The sequence below is a fragment of the Phaethon aethereus genome, assembly GCF_964289735.1.
Source record: "Phaethon aethereus genome assembly, chromosome: Z".
NCBI classification, from domain to species: Eukaryota; Metazoa; Chordata; class Aves; order Phaethontiformes; family Phaethontidae; genus Phaethon; species Phaethon aethereus.
This window is the reverse complement of record NC_138577.1, coordinates 1460211-1476128: the sequence shown is the minus strand read 5'-3', so window position 1 is coordinate 1476128 and position 15918 is coordinate 1460211. Positions and strand designations below refer to the sequence as shown.

At 42.0% G+C, this 15918-nt stretch overlaps 1 protein-coding gene across 2 annotated transcripts in view; it reads left to right on the top strand.

Annotated features, from left to right (window-relative positions):
* WDR7 (WD repeat domain 7) overlaps nt 1-15918 on the top strand; it is a gene marked incomplete at its 5' end in the record, with an annotated part of 133050 nt that overhangs the window by 51024 nt on the left and 66108 nt on the right. For both annotated transcript variants that reach the window (XM_082012846.1, XM_082012845.1), the window contains one exon: nt 11550-11771. In XM_082012846.1, the coding sequence (XP_081868972.1) occupies nt 11550-11771 (222 nt within the window). The remainder of the gene's footprint in view (nt 1-11549; nt 11772-15918) is intronic.

Sequence of the window (15918 nt, the reverse complement as noted above, 5' to 3'; positions counted from 1 at the left end):
GTTCCTGTTGGTACTGTCAGATCTTGATATATTCTAAGCAAAGGGATTTTTCATGAAGGCCAAGGTCTGGTATGAAACTTTTAGCAGTTTTTTTGTAACATGTTTTAATAGCAACTGGTTTTATAGCATTTTACCTTTCTTCTGGATAGGTTTTCAAACTCATGGTTTCAAAACAGCAGTTATCTACATAGTGTATAAAAAAAAACTGATGGAAATTTAAAAAAAAAAAAGCAATATCTTACTGCACTGGAAATTGCTTGTTTTCACATTTCAGCTGTCGTTTGGACAGCTTTAACTACTAAAAAAAAGATATAATGCAAACCCATTGAATTGCATTAAAAGACAATAATTTCAGTAGTACTTGTTATATGCAAAAACTTTAATTTTACCTACTTACGCAAGAGGGAAAAGATTAAATTTCATACATTGCATTCTTTTACCAGTCTTTGCTCTTTGATAAACAAATAGATCATCTAAGATTCAATAGGCCAATTGCAGCATATAATAGCTATTCAGAGGCAATTAAACTGCCTTTTTTCATGCCGGCATGTGAGCCTGCCCTTTCACAACCTTCAACTTGATTTGTGGCGATTCAAAATTAACTTAAAAGTCTTGTTTGCTGACAGCTTAAAGCTTAATTGACTGAAAGCCAAATAGAGTGTGTTCTGTATTCAGCGCTGGAGCCCTCGATAAAGCCGTGTGTAAATCGCGCGTGCTGAAAGGCAGCGCCGGGTCCCTCCCGGCCCGCGACGTCGCCGCGTGGGAACCGCTCCAGGGGCCGCCCGTCGCACCGGCCGGCCCTGGGGCTCCCCGGCCCTGGGGCTCCCCGGCCTTCGGCTTCCGCAGGGCCGGTGCGGCCCTGGCCCTGCCGTGGGGCTTCCTCCCTCCCTGCTGCCGCCTCCTGCTGCCGTGCGAACCGCGCCTGCCTTTCAGAGGGGTGCCTGCTTTTCCACTTGCTGGCTGTATTGGGTGATCGTGAATCAGAAAATGAGATTTCAGTCTTGTTGGCTTCACCGTTTCATTAAAACGATCCCACTGAAAGGTAAAGTCTGCTATAGTTTAAACAAAATTTTTGTGACTGTTAAAAGAATATTGGTCTAAAGACTCTCTATATTGCTAAACAAGCAACAAATAAATATTGAAATACGTGTTTCACAGTGTTAGTGGAATTCCTTTCCATCGGAAGGTGCCGGGGGAGATCTGAAGTGTGTGTGTACTTAGGCTGCTGGAACAGGACATACCCAGAGTGCAAAGACTGTACGTGAAGGCTCTGGGACAGTGCTGAAAAGTACCTCCCTACGTGGTCGCTTGCGGGTTAGGCTGGGGGGGAGATTCCTTACGAATTGTAACCCTCAGCTCAGTCTAAATCCTCTTTGTTATGCTGCTAAAAGCTTTCCTTTTCCCCTGAATGTTTCTGTATGGAAAAACTTGTGGGGCGCTGCTCAGCGCTGCGCGTCGCGTCGTTCCTCCGCCACGGTTCCCCGAGCGGAGCGCGCGTTCGGCACCCTTGGGGCTGAAAGCTCCCCCGCCCCTCCCCGTGATGGCTGATGCAAAGCATCGTAGGAGGTGCCTGCGGATAAATATCTGGCGGTGATTTTTTGTGTTATAGAACGTCCTTAAGGACGTATTAAATAATTTCAAATCAAATAATGTCTTTAAGCAGTGGGAATGTGTTTTAATCTGTCAAAATCAGAACGGTCTTGAAAACAAAATACCTTAAATTGTCTGACATGATATGATAGGTCAGAAAAATAAAATGGCACCTCACATGTTTTCTCCTGTAAATTCTTAAAGTTCTGTTCACATGCAAGTCAGATTTTAATATGTAAAAGTTAAAGAACGTGGTTTCTGATGTTGGTCTGTTTCTTATTGATTTCTCGGCAAATCATAGCTATCTAATTTTGTCTGCCTTCCTATTGATTTCCAGCAGGAACAACGTCTTTTCATAAAGCGTCAGAAAAGTTGCCATTTGGTTTCAAAATTACTATAATGTAAAACAGTTTTGCTCTTAACGTTCCTTTCAATAAAATAATAATCATACTTCAGAATGTGAAATACAGATCTGTACTGTTTTTATTGACATGTTACCTACGTCTAGAGAGATCTGAAACTCAACAATAAATTTCTTTAATTGTCTCTTATTAACAGCTTACTAAATGCTGTTGAAAAAAATATATCTTAGGTTTAAATTTACCTGTCTTTAGTTATGTTCAAATTAGTTCCTTCTAATGCAGACGTTAATAATGCAGTCTTACACTATTCTGTAACATTTGATTTCCCCAATGGAATTACAAATTGTGTATGATTTAATTAATGGTAGAGTTAGTTAAATGCTTTGAGTTGACATACATTTGGAAAGCTGTAAGAGACACATCGCCCTGTAATTTTCATAAGGCTGCTGGGCTCATGTAGGAAAGGTGCTTTTCTACATAGAGTAAGTATTTTTTGTGGCCACCATTATAATCTGTTGCAGTTTACCGGAATTTTCTCTTCCGCTGTGCCGTTCCTTTTATGACAGAATATTTCACTGTGCTGCAGCTCTGGGAGCACAAAATGGGTGAGGATGCTGCTTCCTTGCAGGGCTGAGAGCAGGGAAATAGTCAAAGACAAAATGGATTCTCTGCTGTTCAGATGGGGAAATATTGAGCACATTTTTTTCAGTGTGACTTGCTGTTTTTAAAGCATTGAGTTAATACATCAGAATTTCCCTTATTAGAAGTGACATTAAAGTGATTATAATCAAGATTTTGAACAGGTACGATGAATGTTTAAAATGCTTTTAGTTATGACTCATTTATGTAGACAGTAATGAAGAGAAATACAGATTTCTGGAAATTAAAGCACACAACGGCATCTAAAAATTGAAACAGCAAGGTTAGGCACAATTAATACTTGCATAACTGACAGCTGTGGTTTTCAGATGTGGTACGAAACAATGTCACTGGTAAAATTAATTTTCAAGTTATTAAATACTTTGGGCTATATGGCTTATGACAATTAAATTAGTTTAAGATGATGCTTGCTTAGTGGAGCTTGTTGGTGAAAACGCATTCTGAAGAGAACGGCTGATCGTTTGCTTGCTTTTTGAATGTGAACGGATGTTTTCAGCACAGAGTTCACAAAGCATTGGTAAAAAAAGGAACATTTGCTAAGAGAAAACACATTAGCCTCTATGCCTGTATGTCGCAAAAATGAAATTGATTATTGCTTTGTGTCAGGTATTCAGTAACCATTAAATGTTTTTTGGTTTTTGATTAGTATGTTACAGACAGCCCCAGAATCTGCAGTTAAACAGAGAAAAGCGGTGTGCTGCTGTGTCATATAGCCTCCTTCCAAAGTAATAACCGGCGCTCACGTCAACGTTGCCTACTGCAAGAAAGGTTGCAGTGAGGCCAGATAAGAATCTATAATTGCATGAAAGTAATTGATACACGTCATCTATCACTAGCCTTAATCTGAACGCGTGAAGCAGCCTGGGATTTAGGCAGTGCTCTTCAGCTCTTCCAAGGTACAGAACGTTTTTGGTAAGCGCATGGCTAAACACATAGAGCCGTACCACGCATTTGTATTTTTTGTTGCAAACTGAAGTCAAGTGACTGAAACGCTCATTTGCAAAATGTTCAGGGTGTGCTCGGGGCCTGAGACAGGCTTGGCAGGCTGGGAGGCGCGAGCGCCGTGCATGCGGCGGCGCGGCTCTTTGCAGGTGCGCCGGACCGAGGCAGCACGTTGTTGGAGAGCGGCGCAACCGTCCCGAAGCGCTAATGAGCGCGGGGGCTGTACTGATACCTACTGGATACTGAACAAGTTCAGGCGTTGAGCTTTTTGGGAAGAGTGAATGATGGCTAATGATTATTTAATGACAGATCTCTGGACTGAAAGGCACTTAGCACTCGCTGTGTACTGCAAAGCCTATTTCTCAGAGCTTCCGACAGGTTTATTTGGTCTCACCTTGAGTAGAGCAGTGCTGTATTGATTTCATCGGTGTGGATTTAAACACACTATTGGCTTAAAATAGCACCACCTATGCAGAAGAAAATCAAGTGTCTTAACCCTTAAGGCTGCCACTAGCTACCATGTAATGCTTTGACTGGAGGCTAACAGATTCCTGACAGGTTTTGTTATCCTGAGAACCACCATTTTTAATTAACAAGTACATTGCAATTTTTCAATAGCACGTGTTTCATAGTGGACCATGTGGATAAGCTGTGGGGATTTACATGTGGGCTCTGACCTCCCCGGGAGTCTGACCTGAGGTCGTTGGTGGGGTCAGACTCTTTGATTTGAGATAGGATCTTAAATGAAAGATTTAACAGAGATGAACTTTTTTCATTTTTTGTAAATCTTTTGGTGGCTGCAACAGTTTTTTCTAAAATAATTCTCTATACTCATCTGAGAAATATTATTCACCATGAGAGGTTTTACAGTTCTCCTGTCTTTCAAAGTTGCTGTAGCTGGCTACCTGCATAAAACTACATTACTAGCATCACTCAGGGAATATATTATCAAAAAATAAACCGGAAAATGTCCTGCCTTTAATAATACAAAGCTATGTGACTTACTGGTATTTAGTTATTAAACTGGTCTGTTGTAAGATGTCCTATGAAATACTAGAAAAATAAGGTTTAAACCTTTCCAGTTTTTACAGTAGTAATAAAGCTCCATTATTTCAAATACTTTGCTGCAGACACAAAAAGAAAATAGCAAGACAGGCATTATCAAATAAATCAGTTCAGTGTGCCAATAGGGAGGAAAAACAAGACAAAACAAAGCCCCCCACCAAGCCATCTTATGTTTTTATTCCAGAGGAGTTATTTTGCTCACCCTTACCTAAATTTATTTTCAAGTGGTGTTTTCAAGTCCTCTTTCACTATCACACATGCATATCTTTCTTTAAAACATGCATACCTTATAGTGAGAATAATAGAAATGTCCAGGAAATTTTCATTAAATGTATTAGGTTTTTATGTGGTTCACTTCCCTGTCTAATAGTTTTTTAGCAGATATCTTTATAAAACACAGCAAGAGATTTAATTTAAAAATACTTACTGTTACGACACTAAAATGCCTGTTCTTCTTGAGTAAATTTTATTCAAACAGCGTGCATTTCAACTCTGTATGGGTAGTGCTGCAGTGTAGTTTGTTTTTAGTCTTCTGTAGTTCTTGTCTCAATTGTAGGAATCGTAAAAAGACTGACTACAAAATGTGTTATGTCATAATGAGCAAGCTACTGTTTGAAATTTTTGTTTGATTCTCCCTCTCATATTTCACAGAAGTACTGTGAAAACAGCAGAAATTAAAATGGTAAAAAAAGCTTAATAAACAGAGAAGATAAACATTAGGTTTCAGAGTTAGCCATCACACATAGTCTCTTTAACCACTGTATTGCTGGATTTCTGTGTTGTGCTCAACCTCCATGTATTGACTGTCATGGTGACAAGCAAGTTGGAAAATCTTTACTTGTTTTTTTAATGTGGGAGGGGAAAAAAAAAAAGTTTCACAAAATCCATGAGCTTTCAGTCTGCACTCAATGTAGATCTCATAAATATATTGAAGACTATGGAATTGCTTTGGTCTATAAGATGTGAGGGTCACAACTTCAGGAATGTGTCAGTTCTCCCTATTTGCAGATATTTTTTCCCTATCGGTCAACAAAAGACTGAAAATAGAAATAAGTTGCTCCGAAGAAAAAAGCTTTATATATTTGCCCTTTCTTGTAAGTGGTAGGAGAATGAGCGCATAAGTTAAACCTTGATAAAGATAGTTTTAACTCTGGCCCACGCTCAGCAGCACGCGGTGACAGATCTGCCCCGGGTGTATGTCCTGTCACAACTTTGCTGTACCTGTTACTTCATCAGAAGAGGTTTTTCCGTGATATTTAGCACTGTCTCAGTAGAAGCGTTCTGAGTGTATCTAGTGACTGAGGAAATAAGGAAACGCGTTGTGAGAATTCAGTCCTGGAAGTGGGCTGGCAGAGCTTGCCAGGAGAAGGTCCCGAACTTCCCGCTGGCGCTGGCACTTCCAGGCGGGAACTTCAGCGCCGGAGTCAAGGCTGTGCGCAGCGGGCAGGGGTCAGTGAAAACGTAGTCTTAGGCACAGATTTCTCTTTCCTCTGTTGGACCAAATTTTCTTAGGTGTATTGCGTTTACACTCTGATAGTAGGAATAAATAATAATTAAGAAAATATAAGTTGAATTACCAGGAGTGTATTTCGCATACAAGTGGTCTGTGCTAAAGACCTGCGTCCAAAATCCACGCTGTCCAAATCGGGTGTGGTGTTGGTTTGGTTTGGTTTTTATTGCTGCTGCTGCTATGTTGGGGGGGGGGGGGTGTTTAATTTTTGTTTAAAAAAACAAAACAAAACAACAAGGAGGTTATTCCAAACTAAGCCAAACTGCTGAGATGAGAAGAGATTGTATGGAGCCACTTAATTACTTTTTTTTTTTTTTTTTGGTAAGAGATTGAGAGTAAGCTGTAAGGAGCTCGATCAGGTGAGATGGTCAGAGCATCGCACAGGGGCTGCTGCCCTCCCTCCGGACGAGGGATGGACCCTTCTCTGCTGTGCCAGTGGAGGGAGCTCTGTGTGTAGGAATGGCTACACTTTCAAGCAATCAAATACTCTTAATAATGTGAGGTTAGTAATGAGTAACCACAGTTCTCATAAGGCTAGATAAACTAGATTGTTTCCTGTCTTTCTGCGTTTTCCTCCTGCTCGCTTTCTGTGTCTCTATACTGTTTTTCAGTTCTGATTTGTTGTGAACTCTCCGGTGTTCTAAGCTTTAAGGAGGTGCCGAAATTACTGTAATTATTCTTCTGTATATAATCTTAAAAACTATAAATGTAGGCAAACTCATAGCATGGCTCTGACTGGTTTAAGGATCCTGAACAGTTAAAGGTAAGGATAAATATCTCTCATGGGCACGTTTAGTGTATAGTTTTCTTGAAGTTTTTTGCTATTTCCTGTTTAGGTCACAAGCAGAGCATTATGTAAATTTATTTACAGTAAGAAAAGAGTACAATTGACATGAAGAAATACTTTACATTATTGACAGCCAAGACGAACGTAAGAAAAATTGCATTTCCCTCCCGTAGCTCTTGTGTGTTCTTTCATAATATCCCATACAGTACAGAGAAACTACTACAGTTCCAAATGCAAACAGTTTCAGTGGTTGTCACCGGTAAGTTCTGTCTCTACGTTTTGGTGTGTGTTCGCTTCCTCTCTGGCATCTGATGGAAGGGCTGTGAGAATTTTCTGAATTTGAGTAACTATATATTTTTTTCAGGCCTGAAAGAGAGAGGGAAGGCAGACTAGAAATGCTTATCTCAACCTGCCCAGTTACAAACCTTCCCTTCATAAATAAACAGAAAACTTGACAAAAGAAATGCAGGAAGAGGGACCTGGCAGGCAGGAGGGAGGAGTGACGCTGCTTTCATGGAGTTCAGTTTGCAAGTTTTCATCTATAGGTAGCGACTCCTGATTGTGTTCGTTCAGCACTGGGAAATACGAGCTGTGACAAAAATCGAGAGCTTGGTTATGACTTTTCTTTGTACCCTTAAAATACCAGACTGGGATGCAAGGTCTGAGTTCTCAACCACATTTGATGCAAAGTACATTTGTGGTGTTGAGCAAATTATTTTATTCATTTCAAATGTATCACGTATTTTCAAAATACATAATATTTTAATGGGCTAACTGCTGCTGAAAGCAGATGTACCTGGCGCTGTGCATCTGTGCCGTGTTTGAGCTTAGATGAGGATTCTCTCTCGGCTGTCGGAGAGGCTACCGCAACATCTTTCCTAGGTTCTTTCACTTTAAAGAATTTTATGCCCGTTAAATGCTGTGCCTAAATCTCAGTGATTACACCTACATTTGAATTACTGGATGTAATTACAACCCCACAGTTCATTGCGTGGCGCTGTCGTTCGCCACGCTGTGGCTGGGTGGCTCTCCGTGCCGATCGCCGTTTGATGGAGCCGGGCTGGGGCGCGGTTTTGGTGGCCTGGGGCTGCCGGAGACCGCCCCTCTGTGCGCAAACCGCTGCGGCAGCGCCGCAGGTTCAGGCGGTACGTTTGATGACAACGACTGGGTCTGGCACCTACTTCCCGTGGGGCTTTGATACCTGATACAGTACGGGAGCACCGTCGGTATGCGCCTAATAGCAGGTATAAAGTATCTGGTAGCAGTCCATCTCTCATAAAACCCCCTTCAGCCTTAATTCACATCCATTGATTCCTATTCCAGTTAAACCTGGAGAACTTAATTTGTCTTTTAATCCTTTTATTGTAAGCTAGGATAAAATTAATTTTACCCAAGAACTGTGCAAAGCCAATTAACATGATCTTTTGAGTTATTTAGTAAAGTGCTTCAAACTGTTAAATTTATCCTGACCTCATGGCTGCACTCTCTGACTGCTTTTTAAATGAAGTAATCAATATCTCGCAGCCTTTTAAACAATTTAAACTTCTGAAATATTTTACCTGTATTTTAAACACTTCACAAATATGCTTCATGCTGTCTGTAAAGCTGTCTCCTCTCAGCAGTTGTGGATGTTATCTCAGTTTTTGAGAATTAATTTTGAAATATTTAATGTGGTCGTCTTGTCTAAAGAAAACCCAGCTGGGTAAATGTATGGACACGATAGGTTTCTCTTTTGGTGTGTAGATCTGGAAGTGTGTTATTTTTACAACTAAAATGTAGAACATTTTTGTCCTTTCACCAGTGTAGCTTCTGTTTTCCACATAGAGCTATTTGAGGTTATTAATTTTCTTACTGTGATAGGGTGATCAACCGTCCTGTCAAGAAAATGGATCTCTGTGTCACCCTTTAGCATGATTAAATGGAGGCATGTCACTGTGAGAAAATACCAAATTTTCATGAGACAAATGAAACTGTAGAAAGGACTAGTTTTATGGACATTATTTCATTTTAAAATCTCCCAAATGGCTGTCAGGTTATTTCTAGGAAATCGTTGCAATTAATTGTATGTTTCAGTAGTAATTAAAAGACAAAACAAAAAAAAAGGCAAAAATATTTAACCTTTGTTTTTTTCCCCACTCATCTGGAGCTTTTGGGGAGGGGTGTTGCTGGGAAGAGGGCTGAGATTTTGTTGTTTTCGGGGGTTTTTGGCGTTGGGGGGGGGGTTTAGCTCCTTGGTTTTGGGTTTTTTTTGTGGTAGAAAGTCCTACACTGCAGCAGTGAGCAGGATAAACACCAAATAACTAATGAAACACTCTTAAGAATATTTCCCACCCTGTTCTGGTTGGAATTTATTGTTCGCTTAACAGTTACCTCGACATCCTGGTGCTGGAGTCGCGGTATCAACAGTAGGAATTAGCTCGGCTGCAAGTCTGCACCGAGCGTGCGGCACCGCACCGCTGCAGGCCCGGAGGTTCCCTGCTGTACCCTGTATTAACTGCAGACGAACGTGTCGCCGCGTGCCGTGCGACGACAGCGCTCGGTCTGCCCACGGGAAGACGGAGGCGCGGGTTGAGAGGGGGCTTGCGGATGCCCGCTGGTTCGTTACTTGCCGTTTCAAGCCGAAATGCGAGGGCTCTGTTGAGCCAGGCCTGTGATCTGAAGGATGCTCTGCAATCCGTCCTTCGGGATCTAATGAAGGGTTAACTTCATACTGCTGTAATCAAATGAAAGGCGGGCGGGCGGAGGGCGCAGCACCGAGTGCCCCCGTGGTTTAATTTCCTACTGGAAGCAGCACATGTGTTCGCTCTTCCTTTCTTCCCCGCCTGGGAGCCGTGGCCGGCGCGGGCGGCGCGGCTGGGGTCAGCGCCTCGCCTATTGATCAGCATCCTGCGGTCCCCTGCTCCAGCATCTGCTCCGCTGCCTGCTCCCCGCGCCTGCTGCAGCACATTAGAATAGAAATCCATAACCAGAGCTGTGCTCATCCAAGCAGGGGAAGAAACTAAATTAAATGGTATAAAACAATCTTGGATCAGGAGTTTGTGCCAATTCATCTTGATCTAAGATGTCACACCGGGCTCTGTCTGAGCACCTGGGCTAGAGGCGGCCGCAGGGAGCCGGGAGGGAGCCGCCATCCGTCACCGGCCGGCTGGCAGCCATGCCCTACGGCGGGGGCACCCCAGGAAACGGGGTGTGCCGGGCCACGGCCGCGCAGGGGCTGCCGTGCACCCGCTCGCGGCTCTCGTGCTCCCCAGGCGCCGGGGAAGAGCGGCTGCGGTCCGGGGCAGCGTGCAAGCGGACTGCATGCAAATGTTAATGGGAACCCGGTGTCTGCAGGTGGCGGGAGTGGGACAAGCAATTGCTAAACAGTTAAAACTCTCACATTTTTTGCTTTGTCTGTTACAGCCCATTTTCATCCTTCTACCTTTGAAGGCAGTTGCTATTGATTTTTTTTTTTTTTCCCCCCTCCCCTACTATTGTTAAGCTTTCTGTTGTTTTTCTCTCCCTTTTGGCTGGCATGTTGCTGTCACAGCTGCAGAGTGGTTGCCTGAACAAGGATGGTCTTCTAACACAGGTTTCAAAATTTGGTTAGCTTTCTTGTAGGTAACATTTAGCTTCCCATCGAGCCGTGTGAATGTCGTTACCAGAGAAAGACGTACAGTGTGACTCGCTAATTCACCCTTCGTTAATCCACGAGCCTGATTAAGTCTCATTCTAGTGCCAGGTGGTGCCTTCCGACTTCTCGGCAAAGGTTTAACAGCGGAGTGCTGTAAGAAGGATTAAGACTTCATTATTTTTGTAGAATATATGGTAGGGCATTTCCTAGTATGCTGTGAATGAGTATTATAGATAAAAGTGAACTGTACTTGTTAGAGTTCTTTCCAGTCAATTTCTTCTTAGATTTTGGTTTTTTACTCAAAAAAAAAAAAAAAAAATTAATGTGCTATGCTAGACTAATGATGTAGATTTCAGTTTTATTTAAAATTCATAATAGAGTGAGTTTTTTCACTCTTTTGAAGAATGTTTGTTAAAATACCATATGCCACATTTTAGTGTACAAAAATACTGGTTTGGTTTAATGGCATATATTCTTAGGCTAAAATTTAGTAAGAATCTGAATGTGATGATGGATCCTAAAACAAAAAGATGCTTTTATATAATACAAATAAGTTATCCTAAAAATCCATCTTTTAATAAAAAAAAAAATTACAACTTGTTACACAAATTTAAAATTAACAAAAAGGAGACCAAAAATCACCTTTCACAAAAGCTAGACAAGCACAGAATTCCATGGATCTTTTATCAACTGAACAAATAAAACTATGCAAGTAGGCAGTTTTCTGGTGGCTCTGTTTTCCCTGTGATATCTTCACAGTTTTTTGAAGGGTGGGTTTCGTTGAAGACAAAGCTTGCAGTAGCTGATATTTAGACTTTTATCGTGCATTGTAGGTTTTGAGAAGTAAAATGGAATCATCTCTACCAGCTGAAAATCCTGGTAAGGGCAGTAACAGTCCAGAAGACATGATTTAAGTTAAACAGAAACCTCTTTTATTTTCCCTGGGAAACACAATGTTGTTTGGAGTATTAAAGAAACCCTGCTTCTGTTTTTTCTCATATTTCTTGCTTTTCATTTTAGGTTGTCTGTCTGGTCTCCCACAAATGAAAAAAATATCTACGTCCTATGAAGAGAGACGGAAGCAAGCCACGGCCATCGTCCTGCTGGGCGTGATCGGGGCAGAATTTGGAGCTGAAATTGAACCTCCAAAACTTCTCACTCGGCCACGTAGTTCCAGTCAAATTCCTGAGGGATTTGGTTTGACTAGCGGTGGATCAAATTATTCCTTGGCAAGACATACGTGTGAGTATCCCGAGTACAGTTTTCCCTGGCTGTGGTGTTGGGGGCAAAGGGGTAGGGAGGAAGGGGTCTTATTTACATTTCAGTACAAACCGATTCATTTAAAATATCCTTTCATTGGAAAAAATAAAGTTTAGACATTTTGAATGTGCAACAAGCAACACCACAGGAAGAGGTTGCCAAGAAATCAGCGCTGACAGAGCGGTGGGCTGGTGACTGGATGTGGGGTGACAGTGGTGCTTCTGGGAGGGAGGCACCGACCGCGGGGGAGAACCAGTGCAGTGTTCTCTGGTGTCGGCCAGCTCTTCTGCTGAAATCCTGGCATCCTTTATTCTCCTCCCAGTCAAACCAAACCACTTGCATTTAAGACTGCAGTTATGTAGTTCTTTCTTCTTTTTATCCTGAAAACACTCCTTGCGTTAGTAGAGGGAGAGGGAGGAGACCATCAGCGCTAGTCCTGCCTCTGCCATTGACTAATCTTTGTTTTCAGCAATTGGTGTAGGTCTTGCTCTTAGTGGAGCTTTTCCCCCTGTGACTGAGCACTGGCAAGTTTGCATACTTGACACTCATACGTTTTGGGACGTGGATCAGTAGGCTATAGAAAAACATACTTGGCGATGAGGTGAGGGGGAAGCATGCAAGATGTCTCATGTAAAAATCAGAGACAGGTGAATTTAGCAGAAAATGGTGGAATTCAAGATGTGCTATATCAAGTGTTAATTCTGATCCTATATCAAAATTGCTTCTGCAGTATTGATGTAATTATCCTTAGTATGAACAGTAAACGTGATCTTATCCAAGATGGTTGCTTATCTATGTATTGACTGTTTGATGTTAATGTTGCAAAATCTAATAGAAGCAAACGCAACTACAGCACCCTGCTTCATACAACTGTTTTGGCCTGGTAACTGAGCATGCTAGTATTTGTTTGTTTTATGTGGAGTCTGGGAAAAGTCTCCTTTGTCATCTCTGTAGGATCTCTCGGAAGCACTACAGACTCATTGCCAATATTGCCTGAAAAACTATCTGCAATCTGGTTAGCTATAAAATAATTCCTCAGCAGTGGATTTCTCCTCCTGCACTAGTTCAGCCTTCACCTGATGCCCAAGTGCCTTTGAAGGAAGAGTGAAAAAACCCAAGTAATTGAAAACCAGCGTATTGTCTCAGCTCCAAGCTATTACAGGGGAGAACTGGTAGTAATGATAAAAGAGGTGGACTGTCCTTCCATCTGGAGCCCCGGTTACATGAGCTGTACACGCTTCCATCCAAAGTGCACTGTTCAGTGCATCAAACCTGAAAATGACTGGGAGGAGCGCTGATTGTCTCACGGTGCAGTATTCTGTCCCTTTAGCACAAAAAGTCTTAAAGGCCTTGTCTGCCGCAGCATGACTGAGGACATGCTTTGTATTGGTTTCATTTCTTACGTTTCTGCTTGCTTGTACTGGAGAGCAGGCTCACTCCCCGTGTCTGTATCAGGCTATGAAGACTTCTGGTCAGAAAAGGTGCAAATCTCAATTCTGTTGTGTTTTTTTCTAGTCATTTTTTACTCCACCTCATTTTCCTATAAAATATGCAGATAATGAGTTTTGTAATGATGATAAATTTTATATTTTTGTTGTAACAAAGTGCAGGGAAAGTGCTGCTTTTTTAGTTACATGGTAATGTAATACTATAACAATAATAGATAAAGACAGCTTTATTATATACTAATAGATTAAACATACTATAGACCATTCCCTTCTGTTGAAGTCTGTTGGCATGATATGGTTTGCAACCATGCTGATAAATTCCCTTAGCTTTCAGAAAAGGAGGGGATGTGCAGCCTGCCCACAGGGAATGGGCGATTGCCCACACAGCCCTGAGCCATGCCTGGGGGTTGTCCGGGAGGCTGTTGGCTGGCACGCAACAGCACTGAGCTAGCAGCCATTTCAACTAAATTGTAAAGATTGTGTTGAGAAGCTCAAGAACCTTGTGGAGCACTGCTTAAGTCACTGGTGTAGGCACAACCTCCATCTTCCACGCAGTAGGTGGCTGAAATTCATTTTCCATGAAGCGTGGCGCTGCTTCCACTGATTTTTTGAAAGGCAAGGGAAAGGCTGGTTGACTGAGCGCACACACAGTGCTCGCGTCTGAAAAATGTGCAGTCCTGGTTGTGACAGCGTGGAAATGTAGGGTAGGCTGTGCAGCGCGTCACAAACCAAGTCATATCTCTGAGAAACCTAGGGAAAGATCTGTCATTTTTTTCAGCTGACATCTTCATAGAACTCATTTGTAGATCCACTGCTTTCCTAAACAGGACTATTCTGTCAGCCCTTTGCAAACCGAAATAAAAAGTCTGGCAGTTCTCTCCTTCCTCTTCTTTTATTGCACATATAGGGAACTCTGCTTTAAATACATGTATTTTTAATTTCTTTTTAACTGGGGTTGTTGGGGGCTATGTTGTTTCTTTCTTTGTTTCCTACTGTGTTCTGCATTATTGCCCAGTTTAAGTTTCTAAGCTATTTCCCTCTTGAAATGATATCAGGAGATGAAAGGATGGAGAAGGCTTTCTCGTGTCCCTGGATGAGCCAGCACAAGGGATTGTCTGTCTTCAGGTGGCACAACAGGTTCTTCCTTGCATCTCTGTTACAATGCAAGGCTGAGTAAGACTTCTTACCCTTCCAGACTGATATTTGGGCACAGGGTCAAAATATGCTTTGTTTGTCTTTCAGAGTTTCCTAAAATAAGAGGATGCTTACATCTTAGACTCTCAAGCAGTGCAGAGTGCTCTCCACATTGTTTGGAAGCTGTTGGTGATGCAGAGATCATCTTTCTCTTCTTCAGTCTTACAGTGGCACGCTCCACAAGCGAAGTCAACTTCATTTATGCTTCAATTCCAAAACGCTATTGAACCTAACATTGCCTAATCTACCATGGAAAAGAAGTCCAATCGTTTCAATCAACAGTGCCGTATCTTTCCCATTCTCACAGTTGTATAGATCTGATGTGAGCCCCTAGTTGATGCTGTCACTTTGTCGGAGGCATGGCTGAGACACTTGGACCTGTCTTTGATACTCACAAGTTCTTTCCTCCAGTGTGTGTCTTTATTTGCATGTTATTTTTGTTACATTAGGCTTAACAGTGTTATAAACTCCAGCTTTGAACTCCTATTAATCATAATCTCACCAACACTGCACAGCTGTCTGGCTGACTGATAGGTTGAAATACAGTCTTTCATGTAGATGAAGCTTGACATATTAAATGCTGAAAACTTAGATCGAGGCCGTAAAGTAATATCTGAAATGGATGAAGAGCCAGATGAAGATCAGTTTTTTCCTCCTAGTTGGAGGAAAAAAGTACCAGAGATAATGAGTTATACTTTTGATGATGGCATTGGCAGTAAACTTGATCTTCTTCATCACATTTTATATACTTTGCTAATTATAAGAATTTGATGTAAGTCAGCATTGCTGTCTTGCTGTTGTGACGTGCCCTGAACCCACAGTACCAACTCACATTTCCACAGAGGTGGGAGGATGCTATTTTCTCAGATGTTGTGCTCAAGTAGAGCATGATATGCCAGTACCTCTGACAGCAGGTATGGTACTGGGAGCAGCTTTGTTTTGAGGCGTGTCCACCACACCCATCTGTGACACATCTCACTTAGAGTGGGTTCTTCTGATAGCCATGAAGTAGAAGGGTGTCGGCGTGATGCCTCAGACAGACGTTTGCTGTTGGGGGTCTGCTGTGGTCCTGTGGGAGCCTGGTTCCCAGCACAGCTGTGCAGGGCTTGTACCACAGCGAGGTGCTCCCAAAGCGGGGCAAGGATAGGCGAAGACTCGCTGAAAATGGAAATACCGCGTGCCAGGAAATGCTGTTCTTGGGATGTTTTTTCTTTATATGATCATGCTTGCTAAAAGGCTATTCTCATCTTTACTCCACATATGTAATACTGCAGAAGGAATAACTTTGAAAACTGGACAGTTGTTCAGGGATTCAGTTCTTTGAACAAGAAAAAGCAAAAGTCCTAGTATGCGCTCAGACTTAATGTTTTTTCTTTTTGATATATGTCCTCTGATGGCTTTCAGAAAGGATAGTAAAAGCATACAGTTATTTCTTTGTCTTCCAGCGACACAGAAAATATTTTTGGCCTTTCAGAACAGATGAGTTG